Source organism: Phocoena sinus, chromosome 15 (assembly GCF_008692025.1).
Source record: "Phocoena sinus isolate mPhoSin1 chromosome 15, mPhoSin1.pri, whole genome shotgun sequence".
Classification (NCBI taxonomy): domain Eukaryota; kingdom Metazoa; phylum Chordata; class Mammalia; order Artiodactyla; family Phocoenidae; genus Phocoena; species Phocoena sinus.
This window is the reverse complement of record NC_045777.1, coordinates 85,084,582-85,097,481: the sequence shown is the minus strand read 5'-3', so window position 1 is coordinate 85,097,481 and position 12,900 is coordinate 85,084,582. Positions and strand designations below refer to the sequence as shown.

The following is a 12,900-nucleotide window of genomic DNA, read 5'->3' as shown; positions in this document are numbered from 1 at the left end:
GCCCTCTAACTGAAACTTAGCTTTCCTTCACTTATAAACACGTGTTAGTTTGCTCGGCTCCTGTAACCGAGTACCAAACACCGGGTGGCTTAGATAATAGAAACGTGTTCTCTCTCAGATCTGGAGGCTGGAACCCCAGATCAAGGTGTCGGCACGGTGGGTTCCCTCTGGGGGCCATCGGGGAGGATCTGGTCCAGGCCTGTCCCCTGACTTCTGATGTGTCACTAACAACCTTTGGGGGTCCTTGGCTTGTAGGAGAAGCGTCAGCCAGACCCCTACCTTCCTCTTCACGTGGCCTCCTCCCTGCGTTCCTGTGTCCAAACTTCCCCCTTTTAGAAGAACCCCAGTCATACTGGGTTAGGGCCCACCGTCGTGACCTCATCTTAACTAATTACGTCTGCAGAGACCCTGTTTCCAAATAAGGTCGCATTCTGATATACTAAGGATTAGGCCTCGGAGGTATGAATGATGAGGGGACCCAGTTCAACCCATACCCGTAGGTGAGAAGCCACGTAAGTAACTGCAGAACCTGTGAAACCACCAGCGGTAGAAATCACAGCTACGTTCACATCACGTGCCAGGTGTGCAGAGATTTCCCGGGATCGTTCATTCTCACCACGGCGTCGACATTACGGTCGTCTGCAGACCCTGCTAGACCTTCTTATCGAAAGCGTTCATGAAGAAGCGAAGACTTCTGAGTTCCCTGGGATGAGGGTGTCACCTCAATGCCTGTCTCTCCACCACATCTTCCAAAGACCACGTAGCTTAACAAGGGTGCCGAGAAAACCCACGTGATCCAGACCTTCCGCGTAACCAGGAGACGGACATGACTGTGAACTTGCGGTTACTGCCAGGCATTTGTGAGCACCACCCATGTAACTGGTTTCCTTTTCAGTTTTATTTTATGCATGAAAACCATTCTGAGATGGGGTCCTTCAGAGTCAGCAGGTTGGCAGAGGGTCCACGGCACCAAGAAAAGGTTAGGAAGCCTTGCTCTAGAGGACACGCACCCAAGACTCCCGCCGAGTCGTTTCCTTCTACCTGAAAGCTTGTCTCCCCGACAAGAGTTAAGGATCCCAGTGGACACGTGGCTGTAAAAGGGCCACACGAGGCACCCTTGAGGCGATGGAAACGCTGTGGATCGGTGTTACCGACCAGGGTCCTCGTCCTCCTTCCTCAATAGAAATTGATCAGAGGCCAGACGGGAAATTCAGGCAAGGCTTTACTGGGGCCCCTGCTGCAGCAGGGGCGTTCGAGAGCAAGCAGCAGCTTCCCTTGCTTCACTCCCTGACGGGGGCGGGGCGGGGGGGAGCGAGCTTGTTCCTTACATGGGGTGAGGGTAGGGGTGTGTCCAGGAGTCGGGCCGGAGGGGAGACTCAGGTGTTTTGCCCACCTCTTAGGTGATGTAATGTGCAGGGGGCGTGCTTAGTACCTTGTTTTTGCTCCAGTCTCTTCAAAAGCGGCAGTCGGGTTTTGGGGTCTCTGTATCTTTGGGGTCCAGAATTTGTCCCCACTGGGCAAGCACGTAGTTACCTTTAGTCTCATACCGTTTCTTTGGTTTTTGTTTCTGGAGGAGAGACGTGTCCAGGTGCAAGCATTGCAGCGAAGGGTCCCGTCAGGACTGTGTCAGCATCAGTTTCCCGGTCGCGCTGTACCGTAGTTTCCCAACATGACACCCTTGCGGGGGAACGGGGGGTTGGAACACTGGATAAAGGACACCTGGGATGCCTGTGCTATTTCCCACAGCTGCGTGGGAATCCACAATTATCTCAAAAGAAAAAGCTGAGCTTCAATTTTTTTTTTTTTAATCTCCACGGATGGTCTCCTCACCCTGGCCCGTCAGGTACACCGTCCCTCTGAAACGAGCACCTCCATGTCAGCGATCGGCCTGCGGGGAACCAGCCAGACGCAGGCGCGCGGGAATCCTAGCCCTAGTGAGCACTCGGGCCGCCCCGGGGTTGGAGGTGCGTTCTCAGGCTCCCTGGGGAGCCGGTTCACTTCCCCTCGTGCTGCGCCGCTCATCCACCTGCTGCGATGAAGGAAACGGGGTGCTTGGTGGTCACAAGTGCAGCTTCAGGGAGTCTGGAAGGTGGTGCAGCACTAATGGGGTGGCGCCCCACACCCGAGGGCCTCGCCCAGACACGAGCCTTCTGCCGGCAGCTGGCGGTCTGACTCCCCGGATCACCACCAGAAGGTGGAAGCTGACCCACGGGGACCAAGACATGCCAGGAAGCTGACCCGGAGGACGCTGTCGTTTCCAGCGAGCCCCGAGGGTTCCGCTTCACTTTCTCAACATTGGAGAGCAGGTTGCCAGCGATTTCGACTGGGCCAGAGCAGCCCGCCGGCCTCACCGTCCAGCCGCTGAAAGTTGAGAGAGACACCCTCGCCGCCCCCCCCCCCCCCGCCCTCCCCCCTTAACGGAGGCCTGCTTGGAGTCAGATGAAATGCATTTACGGATTGTCAATATTTAAACACCCTGCCAGTACCTTGGACTTCGGATCTCAGCTGTCATCTATTACAGGCCTCATTACACAGACCAGTAAACGCTGCATCGTCTCGCTCTCTCCCCGAGGCTCTTTGGCGACACCCTCTCCGGGCAGGGCAGCGGTGTCTGAAGGGAGCTTGGTAGTGGTGTTGGGCCCTGGGAGGGGTAGTTTTTAATAGGGGGCCGCCCGGGTTCCCGTCACCGCGGGCGTCTGGAAAGACTGAGCCCCTTTGTTGGGTGGCCCTGGGGGCCCCAGGCTGCCTGCCATCTCCCCACCAGGCCTCATCTGCATCTTGCCCTTGGAAGGCATGGAGCTCGTCCGCTTGGCTGGCGCGGGGACGGTGGCCAGCAGGCTCCAGCGGCCCGGGCAGGTGGCCCTGCAGCCTTGCGCATCTTCACTTGAACCCCTGCAAATTCTGCAGGTGCCCTAACGTGAAAACACCCAATTGAACGGCAGCTGGTGAAATTCACATCGGACTAGGACACACACCCCCGTCACTCCTGGAGAAGGGCAGTCAGCGAGTGTGGACTCGGCCTTGCCGAAGGTTCATTTCTCCGGTTGGGTGAAGGTTTCCTCCCAGTTGGTGTTGCTAAGCTCCCAGGAAGGCAGTGGAAACTATGCAGTGGGCAGATGATTTATTTACACAAATTGTCCCGAGGCATTTTACTGTATAGATCAGGAATCCTAATTTACATATTTACACAATAGACCAGAATGGCACTGAAGGAACTTATTTTCCTCTCCACAGCAGCCGTGAAATACGTATTTAGGATGTACCCAACGCAGGGCAGACATTGTGTTGCTTTTTTCACGTGTAATGTGTTTAGCCCAGAGAGGAGAGGGGGTTCCATGGAGCAGGGCCCCTGCCCACTTGCGGTCCTCCTGGGGGGCCCCCCAGGCCCCTCCCCACTCGCTCTGTCCGCTTCTGATCTTTGCCTGCGGGACTTTTCAACTGAACAAAGAAAAACAATCAGTGCTTTTCAGAAGGTTTAAAATCCATGGAACTTGCCAAGTCAGCGCCTCAGCCCAAGGGCTGCAGCTGCAGTTCTGACTCTGTCACTGGCCTGTGTTCACTTCTTCTCTCCTGTATGACCCCCCCCCCCCCCCCCCCCCCCCCCCCCCCCCCCCCCCCCCCCCCCCGCCCCGAGTTGACAGCCTGTCAGGCTCTGCAGCCGTTTCTCTCTGGCTGGGTCCTGGTCCCAGGCCATCCTTTGCGTTCATCTCATTGGTGTCCTGCCTTCAACAAGGATCGGATAACATACAATTATTTTATCATCAGATGTATTTAGCCTCGGGTGTAAGCCCCACCTGTTTCAGCTCAATTTCCGACCCAGCCCAGTTACACCAAGAGAAATGGCAGCGTTTAAGACATAAGCAGCTCCCGGGCTCGGAGCTGCAAGCCGACGTCATGGCGCTGGTTATGAGTTTAGTGGAACCAGAACCCTTGGGCCGTGAATGACAGTTTCACTCAGCGTGGAGACCCTGCTGGGTTGTCCACGAGGTCAAACGTCTTTCTTGGCGTCTGCCTTGAAACCTGCCATAGACACACGCTTCTGGGCGTCGGCAGGGTAAGTGGAGCGTGGACCCTGGGATTTGGGAGGGCGCTGTCCCTGCTCCCCAGTTACGAGGGCATGGCCGGGAGCAGATGGGCCTGGGCGGCAAGGTGCTGGCCCCGCAGGAGAGAAGCTGCCTTGCGCCAAGCGCGAGAAACAAGTGCGGTCGGGGCAGTGACCCGTGTGGACTGGAGGTGCTTGCTCTCCTCGAGGAAATTCAGTGTTAGCCGTTCTCCTTTTTTAGTAAACAAATACTGCCACAGGGCAGCCAGGACCGAGAGCTTATATCTTCAAAGGAAAAGCAGCCAGTGGGACGCACGTGCGTGTGTGGACCCTCACGCAGCTTTCCTTCCGAGCCCGGCAGGGGTGGAGGTGTGTGACCGGAGTGCGGCTTATCGAGCAGCATTCTGCCACGTGTGTTTCTCCACGGTTCCCCCACCTTCATACCTCGAGGTGGCGTTTTCCCAGCAGTGTCACAGTAAGGAGAGGCCGAGAAGGTGCTGGGAGTCCAAGAAGGGGAACCGAGCCCAGCCAGATGCCACGGACACCCCGCCACAGACATCAAGAGGCCCTGGCCTGAAGGTCGACGTGACTCCCAGGAAGGTCGAAGTCCTGGCACCGCCCGCAGGGCTGGTCCTCAGACCTCTGGCATCGGCCATCCAGGGATGTGGCTTTGGGAAACACGAGCGACTGCTCTCCTCGGGCCAATCACGAGTTCCCCACACGGGGGTGATGTAGGGGTAGGAGCGCCCCCAGTGGGGAGGGAAAGCAGGCTGGGGTCTGCTGAGCACCCGGCAGGGTGACCTCGCCTGGAGTCTGACAGCCGGCTGAACGCATCCCCAGAAAAACACAAGCGCCCGCACTCCCCTCAAGTATTGATTGAGAATGTAAGTCCAGGCCCGGGGATTATCCTGGTGCGTGGAAAATCACTTGCACAAATCTCATTATGCTTAATAGTTCTGTAATGTTATTTTTCCCCCTAATTTGTAGACATACTTTTCTCCATCATTGATTTATTGAGATATTTAACAACATAATACAAGCGAGGAAAACGATGCACAGTGGGGAGACAGAGCGGGTGCTCCGGCAGCCGCCAGGGTTTCCTGCCTGCCGTGATCGCGGTGTGAATATTAGTGTGGATGAACGGCCCGGGGAATCACAAGCGCAGCCCGAAATGCTGCGTATGTTAATTTTGGAAAGGCAGAATTAAGCAGAATAAAAAGTGCGAACTTCCTTCAGAAGGAAATTCTCTTGGTATGACTCCTCCCCTCGCAGCGCTTTTCAGTGTGAAGTAACTCGTGTGTTGAGATTCTGTATCAAAACTTTTTAATGTTTTTATGAAAAATGCACATAATTCCTGGAGCTGTGACAGAGCGCTTAAAATAAAAGGTGGACTTTAGGTGACAGTAGAGGCAGGGGAAGTAATTCTTCTTCTTCAGTAGCAGGAAAGCATTACAGAAACAGTAGTGTAGAAGCCATCCAGAGAACCCACTGCAGCAGTGTTCGGGCCTGCTGCAGATGGTCTGGGAATGCCTTTCGCACTCGTAAGTCCCTTAATTTCAATGGCTTTAAGCAGTATCCAGTTTCCAAGAGTCTGTATTTTTTCTTCAGTCTCTTTCACAGCATAAAATGATCTGTCTTTTTAGAGGGAAAATACTGCACAGTTGATTCAATGCTTAAAGCCCTTGGCACAGTGAACTGCTCATAGTAAGTGCTAAATAAAATGGTGGTGGTTACTGTTTACTGAAAGCTTGCCAGTGCCAGGCCCTGTGAAAGGCTGTGGGGGCACAAAGATGAATGGATGGGAGGACAGATGGAGGGATGGAGGGATGATGGATGGATAGATGGAAGGATGCATGGAAGGAGGAAAGGGAAGGGAAGGGAAGGGAAGAGTAAGGAAGGGGAGATGAATCAGGTCAACTGAGATTTATTGAACTCTTGAAAAATTCAAGAGCCCAGTGGTGCAAACAGACAGGTAGATGTGAAGAAGTGTTCTGGAGGCCCATTGGCAGAAGGGGTGTAGGAGAGGGTCAAGGCTGGCCTCAGAAAGATGAGTCTGAAAGGGTGCAATGAGCTTGTTGATTTTCCTCCATCACCCCCCTCCCCCATAGACTTATAAACAGCCCACTGAGAACAGAAATCTCATCTGATCCCCTGTTGGCTGGAACAGGGCCTGACGGAAGAGGGGGAGCATTAAGTATTTGTGGATCGAATGCGTGGATGAGTGAGAGGGGGCAGAGGGGAAGGATGCCCGCCACCACGCCGGGGACTTCAGGCAGAGGGAGTGGCACGTGCAGAGAAAACGCACCCTCCGTGCCTATTATTCCCCGATCGTTCTTGCCAAACCAGAAATAAATCACATATGGCAGTCACGAGTGTAAACCTTAATATTTTTAGAAGGAAAGAAAGGCTTAAGCCATGACTTGCCATTTGGACATTATTAGGGGTAATGGGTAGCTTGGTGAGAAACTACTATAAGTGTGAAGATTTAGCAATAGCTAATCGTCGTACCCCCTTTTTGCCTGTACGGAGATTTATGCCTTTCAGGTCTCATTCACATCCATTCCTTCATTAACCTGTGACTACAAGGGCTGAACCGGTGCAAACTCTAAACCCTATGCAAATACAACTTACACACTAGCTGTCTCTTTCTGTTTACTGTGATCCTCTCAAACATACCTGGTGTTCCAAGGTGTGTGGTAAGGTTGGTTTCCAGATAACCCCCCGCCCCCGTAAAGCTGTCTGCACGTATGTACGCATATTCAAGTGTGCATGGAGATTCCTCTCCAGATCTCCTGCTGTTTGTAAAAGATCGCAAACCTGTGCCTATAGAAGAATTTATAATTCATGAAGGATCACTATTTCAAATGAACGTTTTGGGCCCTGAGCCCACTTTTTACCGAAAGACCTCCTTAGAGATTGGATTTATATTTTATTTTGCAAACACTCACGGAGTGCACTGCTTACCAAGCACTTTATCAATACTAACTTGTTTAACCCTTGCAACACACCTGTGACGTAGGTGCCCTTTGTTGTCACCGTTTTACAGACGAGGCACAGAGAGGTTAAGGACTCTCCCTGAGGTCACACAGCTAATGTGCGGTGAGGCAGGCTTCACACCAAGGCTGTCTAGCTTCTTCCTTTTTCCCTGCACCTGATTTTCTGGCTTCAGTTTCAATTTTATTAATGTTTTCCTACACGTCAGGGCTTAAAGAAATCCAATATGTATTTTTATTGTGGTAAAATACATAACATAAAACTTACCATTTTAACCATTTGTAGGTGTACAGTTCAGTAGCATTAAGTATATCCACGTTGTTGTGCAACCATCACCACCATCCACCTCCAGAACTTGTCCATCTTCCCAGACTGAATCTCTGTCCCCGTCAAACCCTAACCCCCCACCCCCCTCCCCCGCCCCCTGGCACCCACCCTGCTACTTTCTGTCTCTATGAATTTGCTCTAGGGACCTCCTGTAAGTGGAATCATATGGTATTTATCCGTTTTGTTTCTGACTTACTGAGCATCCTGTCCTTGGGTTCACCCATGTTGTAGCAGGTATCAGTTTCCTTCCTTTTTAAGGTTGAATCATATTTCATTGTATGGACGGACCACCTTTTCTTTATCCATTCCTGTGTTGATGGACATCTGCGTTGCCTCCACCTTCTGTCTACTGTGAATAATGCTCTATGGACATAGATGTGTCGGTGTCTGTTCAAAATGCAGTATATTTTTTAATGTATACCTGTATTCGGTAGCACCTGGGCATAGCTTAAATAACTACTGGTCTTAGGGCAGGTTTGATGCTGCAGCGCTTCCAAAGGATGCTCAGACTCAAGGGCGGCACTTCGGGAGTTCGGTTTGGCAGGTTAAGGCAGGGTCCCCGGGTGAGGGAACTAGGCCCCGGCAGGGTTGTCCCGGAGCACGTGCACCCCCATGCCAGCTGCCACTCGGCGCCCTCACCCCACGAGAGCACACGACCCGTTATCGATTATGGAAAGTTGCGCCGAGCACACTGCAGCGACCACCCCAGGCGGTGGGGACAGCGCGGCAGCGTCACCGCGCGGCTGGCAAGCTGGCCGGCACAAGAGGCGTCGTTCAAAGTTTTCTCCTTGACCCGCGGGCGGGATTGTCGTTTCCAGTTAGAAAGCAGTGGGACTGAGAGCTCAGGTCAGTGGCCGGTGCGCGCAGGCGCCACTGGGCCAGCGGGTGTCCTCGGTGAGTCTGGAAGGTGGGCTTAGGGACACGTGGCAGGAGGTGGTCGGTAGGCAGCCGGAACCCTACACCAAAGGTGAGATCCGGTCAGAAACCAGAGGCCCGGGGAGCACTGGGGGAAATGCTTCCGCCCAGCTTGCATCCTTAGCAGAGTCTGGTCACCGGGGGGAGGCCCCTCTCCTGCCTGTGCCCCCGGCCCCCGCAGCTCACCCGGCCTCCGGCTCACATCCGTCCGCAGGGGAGGGAGCTGGGAGCTGAGGGCAGGGTGGGCATCCACGCGCAGGCGCCCTGACCTCTGCTCTCGCTGCCCTGCAGATGAAGGCCTGTGGGACATGTTTGTGAAGGACATTCCGCGGGGCGCCACATCCTACACCGCCAGCCTGGACAAGCTCAGGCAAGGAGTGACCTACGAGTTCCGGGTGATGGCTGTGAACCAGGTGGGCTACGGGGAGCCCAGCAGCCCCCCTGCTGCCGTGTCAGGTAGGAGCCCTGCAGGAACCCCGGGGCGATGCCCCTCCTTCGGGGGCAGGGAGGGTGACCTGGAGCCACGGTGACGGAAGGAGGACCGGCGCGCGCCTCCCAAGGAGCTGGGAGGACGGCCCGGGCCCCGCGCGCTCCGCACTCCCGACCACGCTGTGCTCCAGCCGTTCTGAATTCTCTCTCCCTGAGCACCGGAGCCACCAGCTCCAGCCAGGCAGGGTCCCCGCGGGGAGGAGGCTTCCCAGGCAGAGTGGAGCCCAAGACCCTCCATGAGGGGACGCGACCTCACTGTGGAGCCACGGGCCGGTTTTGAAAAGCAAAGATCGCCCCCAGCGGCCACCGGGGGGTGTGTTAGACCTTGACACGCGGTCGTGCCCGACGGGGGCCCCAGTGAGCCCTGCGCCTGAAGTGGGAGGTGCCCGCCCCCCGCCCTGCTCTGGGTGGAGCAGAGCACACGGGGAGGCCAGGCTCCCTTTCCCAGAGCTCGAGTGTCAGCGGCGACAGACTCTGTCCTCACCAGTGACGTGGCAAGGGGTGTGGCAGCTGGGGGTCAAAGTGACTGCCCGAAAATCAGGAAGGGCTTCTCGGAGGAGGGAGCCCGGGTCTGGGTCTTGAAGGGTGCAGGGGGGCGGCTGCAGGGAAGGAGAGCCTGGGACGAGGCAGAGGAAGTAGCGGGTGAGGAGCCCAGTGAGGACCAGCGGGTGGGGAGGGGAGGGCAGGTGAGGCTGGTCCCAGGTACGCGTGACAAGCGGGTCTCCACCCCGCCTGCACCTTAGGGTCACCCCTCGGGAATGCTTAGAAAACAGCCACGCAGGGCCCCACCCTGGACAGCAACTGCATCGCCCGGGGCACAGGTCTGGGCTTGATGATTGTCTAGCTCCGCAGCGGTCCTTCCATGCAGCCAGGATTGCGAGCCGGGCTGTAGAGGGGTTGAGTGAGGGCTGGCCACTGGAGGTCATCTGGACAAGGGAGCAGGCCAAGTCCGGGCCAGAAGCCACGAGAGCCTTCCTTCCAATCAAGACAAATCTGTTTCCCTTCCCTGCAGTCGCATTTGTTCAAGCCGCTGACTGCACTTGTTCAGATTGAAAGCATCCTTCATCCTTTCCTGGTCGTGAGTCTGGGGGAAGGGTAGCGTCTTGGGCGCTCAGGCCCCTGGTCTAGGAGCAACATGAATCCCAGGGGCGCTCAGTGAGAGGGGCCGCAGGAAGGACCCGGGCACCACTCGCGTGTTTAACGAACAGTACGTAGAAAAGTCAAATTTTCCTCTCTTCTTTCATCTTTATTAAGAAAATTGTAAACACACCCCGAAGTAGAGAGAATAGAATAAGGAACCCCCAGCACCCATCACCCCAGTTCAGCAATTCAAGATATGCCTCCCTTGGTCCATGAGCAAGAAATCATTAGAAAGCAATTCCAAATGCACAAAGCTTTCAGTTCCGCACATGCGTAGCCGGTGGCAAAGGCTAGTTCCTACATAAGCACGCGGATCTGGCCCTTGAGGTCACGGGGCACCGTGGCTGGACCGTTCCTCTGAAATCCATCGCATCCCCGCGCTGGCCTCGGCTTCCAGCTGGTCGGCAGTCCGCTCATCTCATGGTTTCGAGAAGCCAGCAGGCCGTCCCCTGCCGGCACCCCTCAGGCCCCGCTGTGCAGACCGGGGTTGGGGAGCCCGACCCGGGGCCGGAGTCCTGTAGCCCAATCCAGGCCTTTCTGCCCAGGCCTGCTCTGCGCCATTGCCCAGAGGTCGGCTTGGACGTGTTGGCCTTATTAGATGGAAGACTTAACGTACAGCCCGAAATCTGGCTCATGTATTTTGGATTTAAAGTGCTGTCACCTGTTCAAGCCTCCCTGTGCCGTTACGTGATCCAGAGCAGACGTCCCCCTCGTTCCCAGGGTGCACACACTTCGCATCCATCCAGTGAGGTATTTAGCATAAGGGAGAGGTCTTTTCTGGGGGTTTCTGCTCCTGGGAGCCAGACCTTGGGCTCCACCTGTAATGGGCTTCCTGTTCCGTCCCTCACGTCCGATGCCCTGAAACAGGGAAGCTCGTGGAAGGCGCGAGTGGGACCCCAGGGCCATCCGACACCTACCGAGAAGCAATTCCCATTTTTCTCGTAAATGGGTAAACAGAATAAATGGTAAACAGAATAAAACATGAGGAAGACGATCCTTCTTCAAAGCAGCTTTCAAGTGAAACCTTTTCTGTTCGTTCTGGGAAAACGTTATCTAAGGGGGGCCCGTTGTTCGGCTCAGTTTTGCGGGAGGATCGAAATAAATAAAACACAGCCCAGCCTCCGGGGCTGGGGGCCCAGATGCAGCGGAGGAGGCTGACAGGTAGTCAGGCAGGCCCACCCAGCCGGAGGGTGCAAGCAGAGGTTCGCGGGCAGGTGTGGAAGGGTCCAGTGCTCGGCATGGGCAGGGCTCGGGTCACGGGGTTCCCAGGCTTAGACTGACCGCACCCCGAGGCCAGTAGGGGCAGCACTGAGGCCTTTTAGGAGGGGCCGACTTCCCACCTGAGAACGCTCTCTGTGATGTCAAGGGTTTGAGCACAACGGGAAGAGGCGACATAGTTGAGCAGTGGTTCCGGTGGCCCGGGCAGCGGTGGTGGTGGCCCCGGGGGGTGGCAGCGGGGATGGAGGTGGCCGGGGGACTTGGGGGCTGTCTGGGAGGGAAGCCCCGGCACTGGGAGAGACGAGCAAACCCAGGCGCTTTTGTTCCTCCCTCCCTTTAACCCAGACGACATTTGTAAGCAGATGAAATTGAGAGGATATAAACACGATGGCCAGGGTCCAGGACAGTGAAGTCTCTGGGGTGGGAGCGGCGGGGGGGTCAGGTGGTGACAGGACCCTGGGCCCAAAAGAGACGGTGGAACCAGAGCCTTGTCTCTGGGTCGGTCTACCCTTGACAACCCAGCCCAGGCAGGGGGTTTTACCCTCCCCGTGCCTGGGGCTGCCCCTCGAGCCCTCCCCTCCCCCGCTCACGGCAGGGACTGAGTTTCTGTCCCACGTGACCGTGCACCGTGTCGCCCTTCAGCTCAGGTGGAGGCCCCGTTCTACGAGCAGTGGTGGTTCCTCCTGGTGATGGCGCTGTCCAGCCTGCTCGGCATCCTGCTGGTGGCGTTCACCCTGGTCCTGCACGGCCAGAACAAGAAGTACGGGAGCTGCGGCCCAGGTGGGACAGCGCCTGCCTTTCCCCGTCTCCCCACGGGGGAACTCTGGAGCTGAAACGTTTGGGGCTTCCCTCCTGGATCCGGGGTGCCCACATCCACATTCCATTTCATTCGATGAAACAGGCACAACAGACATCCCTTCGGAGGCAGCAGGTGCAGGGAAACAGGAGCTCTGGACCTCGGCCACCAGATTCTGTCCCAGCTCCGCCCTCAAGTGGGCCTCTGGGTCATTTGGCCTCTGTGAGTCTGTTTCCTCATCTGCACTGTTGCTCAAATGCAGGCGTATTTTGTTAAGCGATGATTAGAGAGCGGAAAGCGTTAAACAGATGAAAAATCTCACTCCAGTATCACGAGGACAGTGAGTGGGGCACGTCTCAGGCATTCGGTGTGGCTCGGGGATGGTACAGAATCGTGTCTGTGGCCCAGCGCTTCTCACTAACACAGGGTGAGCACCTGCCTTAGGTCCCGCATCGCAGCTCTGAGCCCTCTGTGGGCCGGGTCCCCGGTGTTCCCAGCACAGCCTGGCGTGGCGTGTAGTAGGTGCAAGCGTCCGTTGCTAAAGGAGTCACCGTCATTAGAGAAATGGACAGACTTGGGCAAAGCCGACCGCAAAAGAGCCCATACAGTGTGACTCCGTTTGCAGAAAGGTCAGGAACAACCTAATGAATGGATGTTTCTAGAAGGCAGGATGGTGGGTGTTCTTAGTGGAGAAGTATAAGCAGCGAGGCTCCGTGAGGGAACCTTACGGGGTGCTGGGAACACTCTGATACCTCTGTGAAGCGGGGGCCAGCAGATCCCCCAACCCCAGCCCCCAGCACCATTGTCACGGCACCAAAAGGGTTCATAAAACCAGGCACCTGACGTGCCTGCCGTTTGCTTTTGTAACATTAAGCCATTCATCCCTCCAAGAAAGGATTTATTTTTTTTCTGTATACATTCACTTCTAACAAGTGTCCGTAAATCAGATTTTATTCCTACGGGATTTACGGCGTATGAA

At 55.8% G+C, this 12,900-nt stretch overlaps 1 protein-coding gene across 1 annotated transcript in view; it reads left to right on the top strand.

Annotated features, from left to right (window-relative positions):
* Positions 1–12,900, top strand: part of SDK1 (sidekick cell adhesion molecule 1) — a 530,463-nt gene that overhangs the window by 499,376 nt on the left and 18,187 nt on the right. The window contains exons 39-40 of the mRNA XM_032606677.1: positions 8,570–8,734; positions 11,768–11,905. Of these exons, the coding sequence (XP_032462568.1) occupies positions 8,570–8,734; positions 11,768–11,905 (303 nt within the window). The remainder of the gene's footprint in view (positions 1–8,569; positions 8,735–11,767; positions 11,906–12,900) is intronic.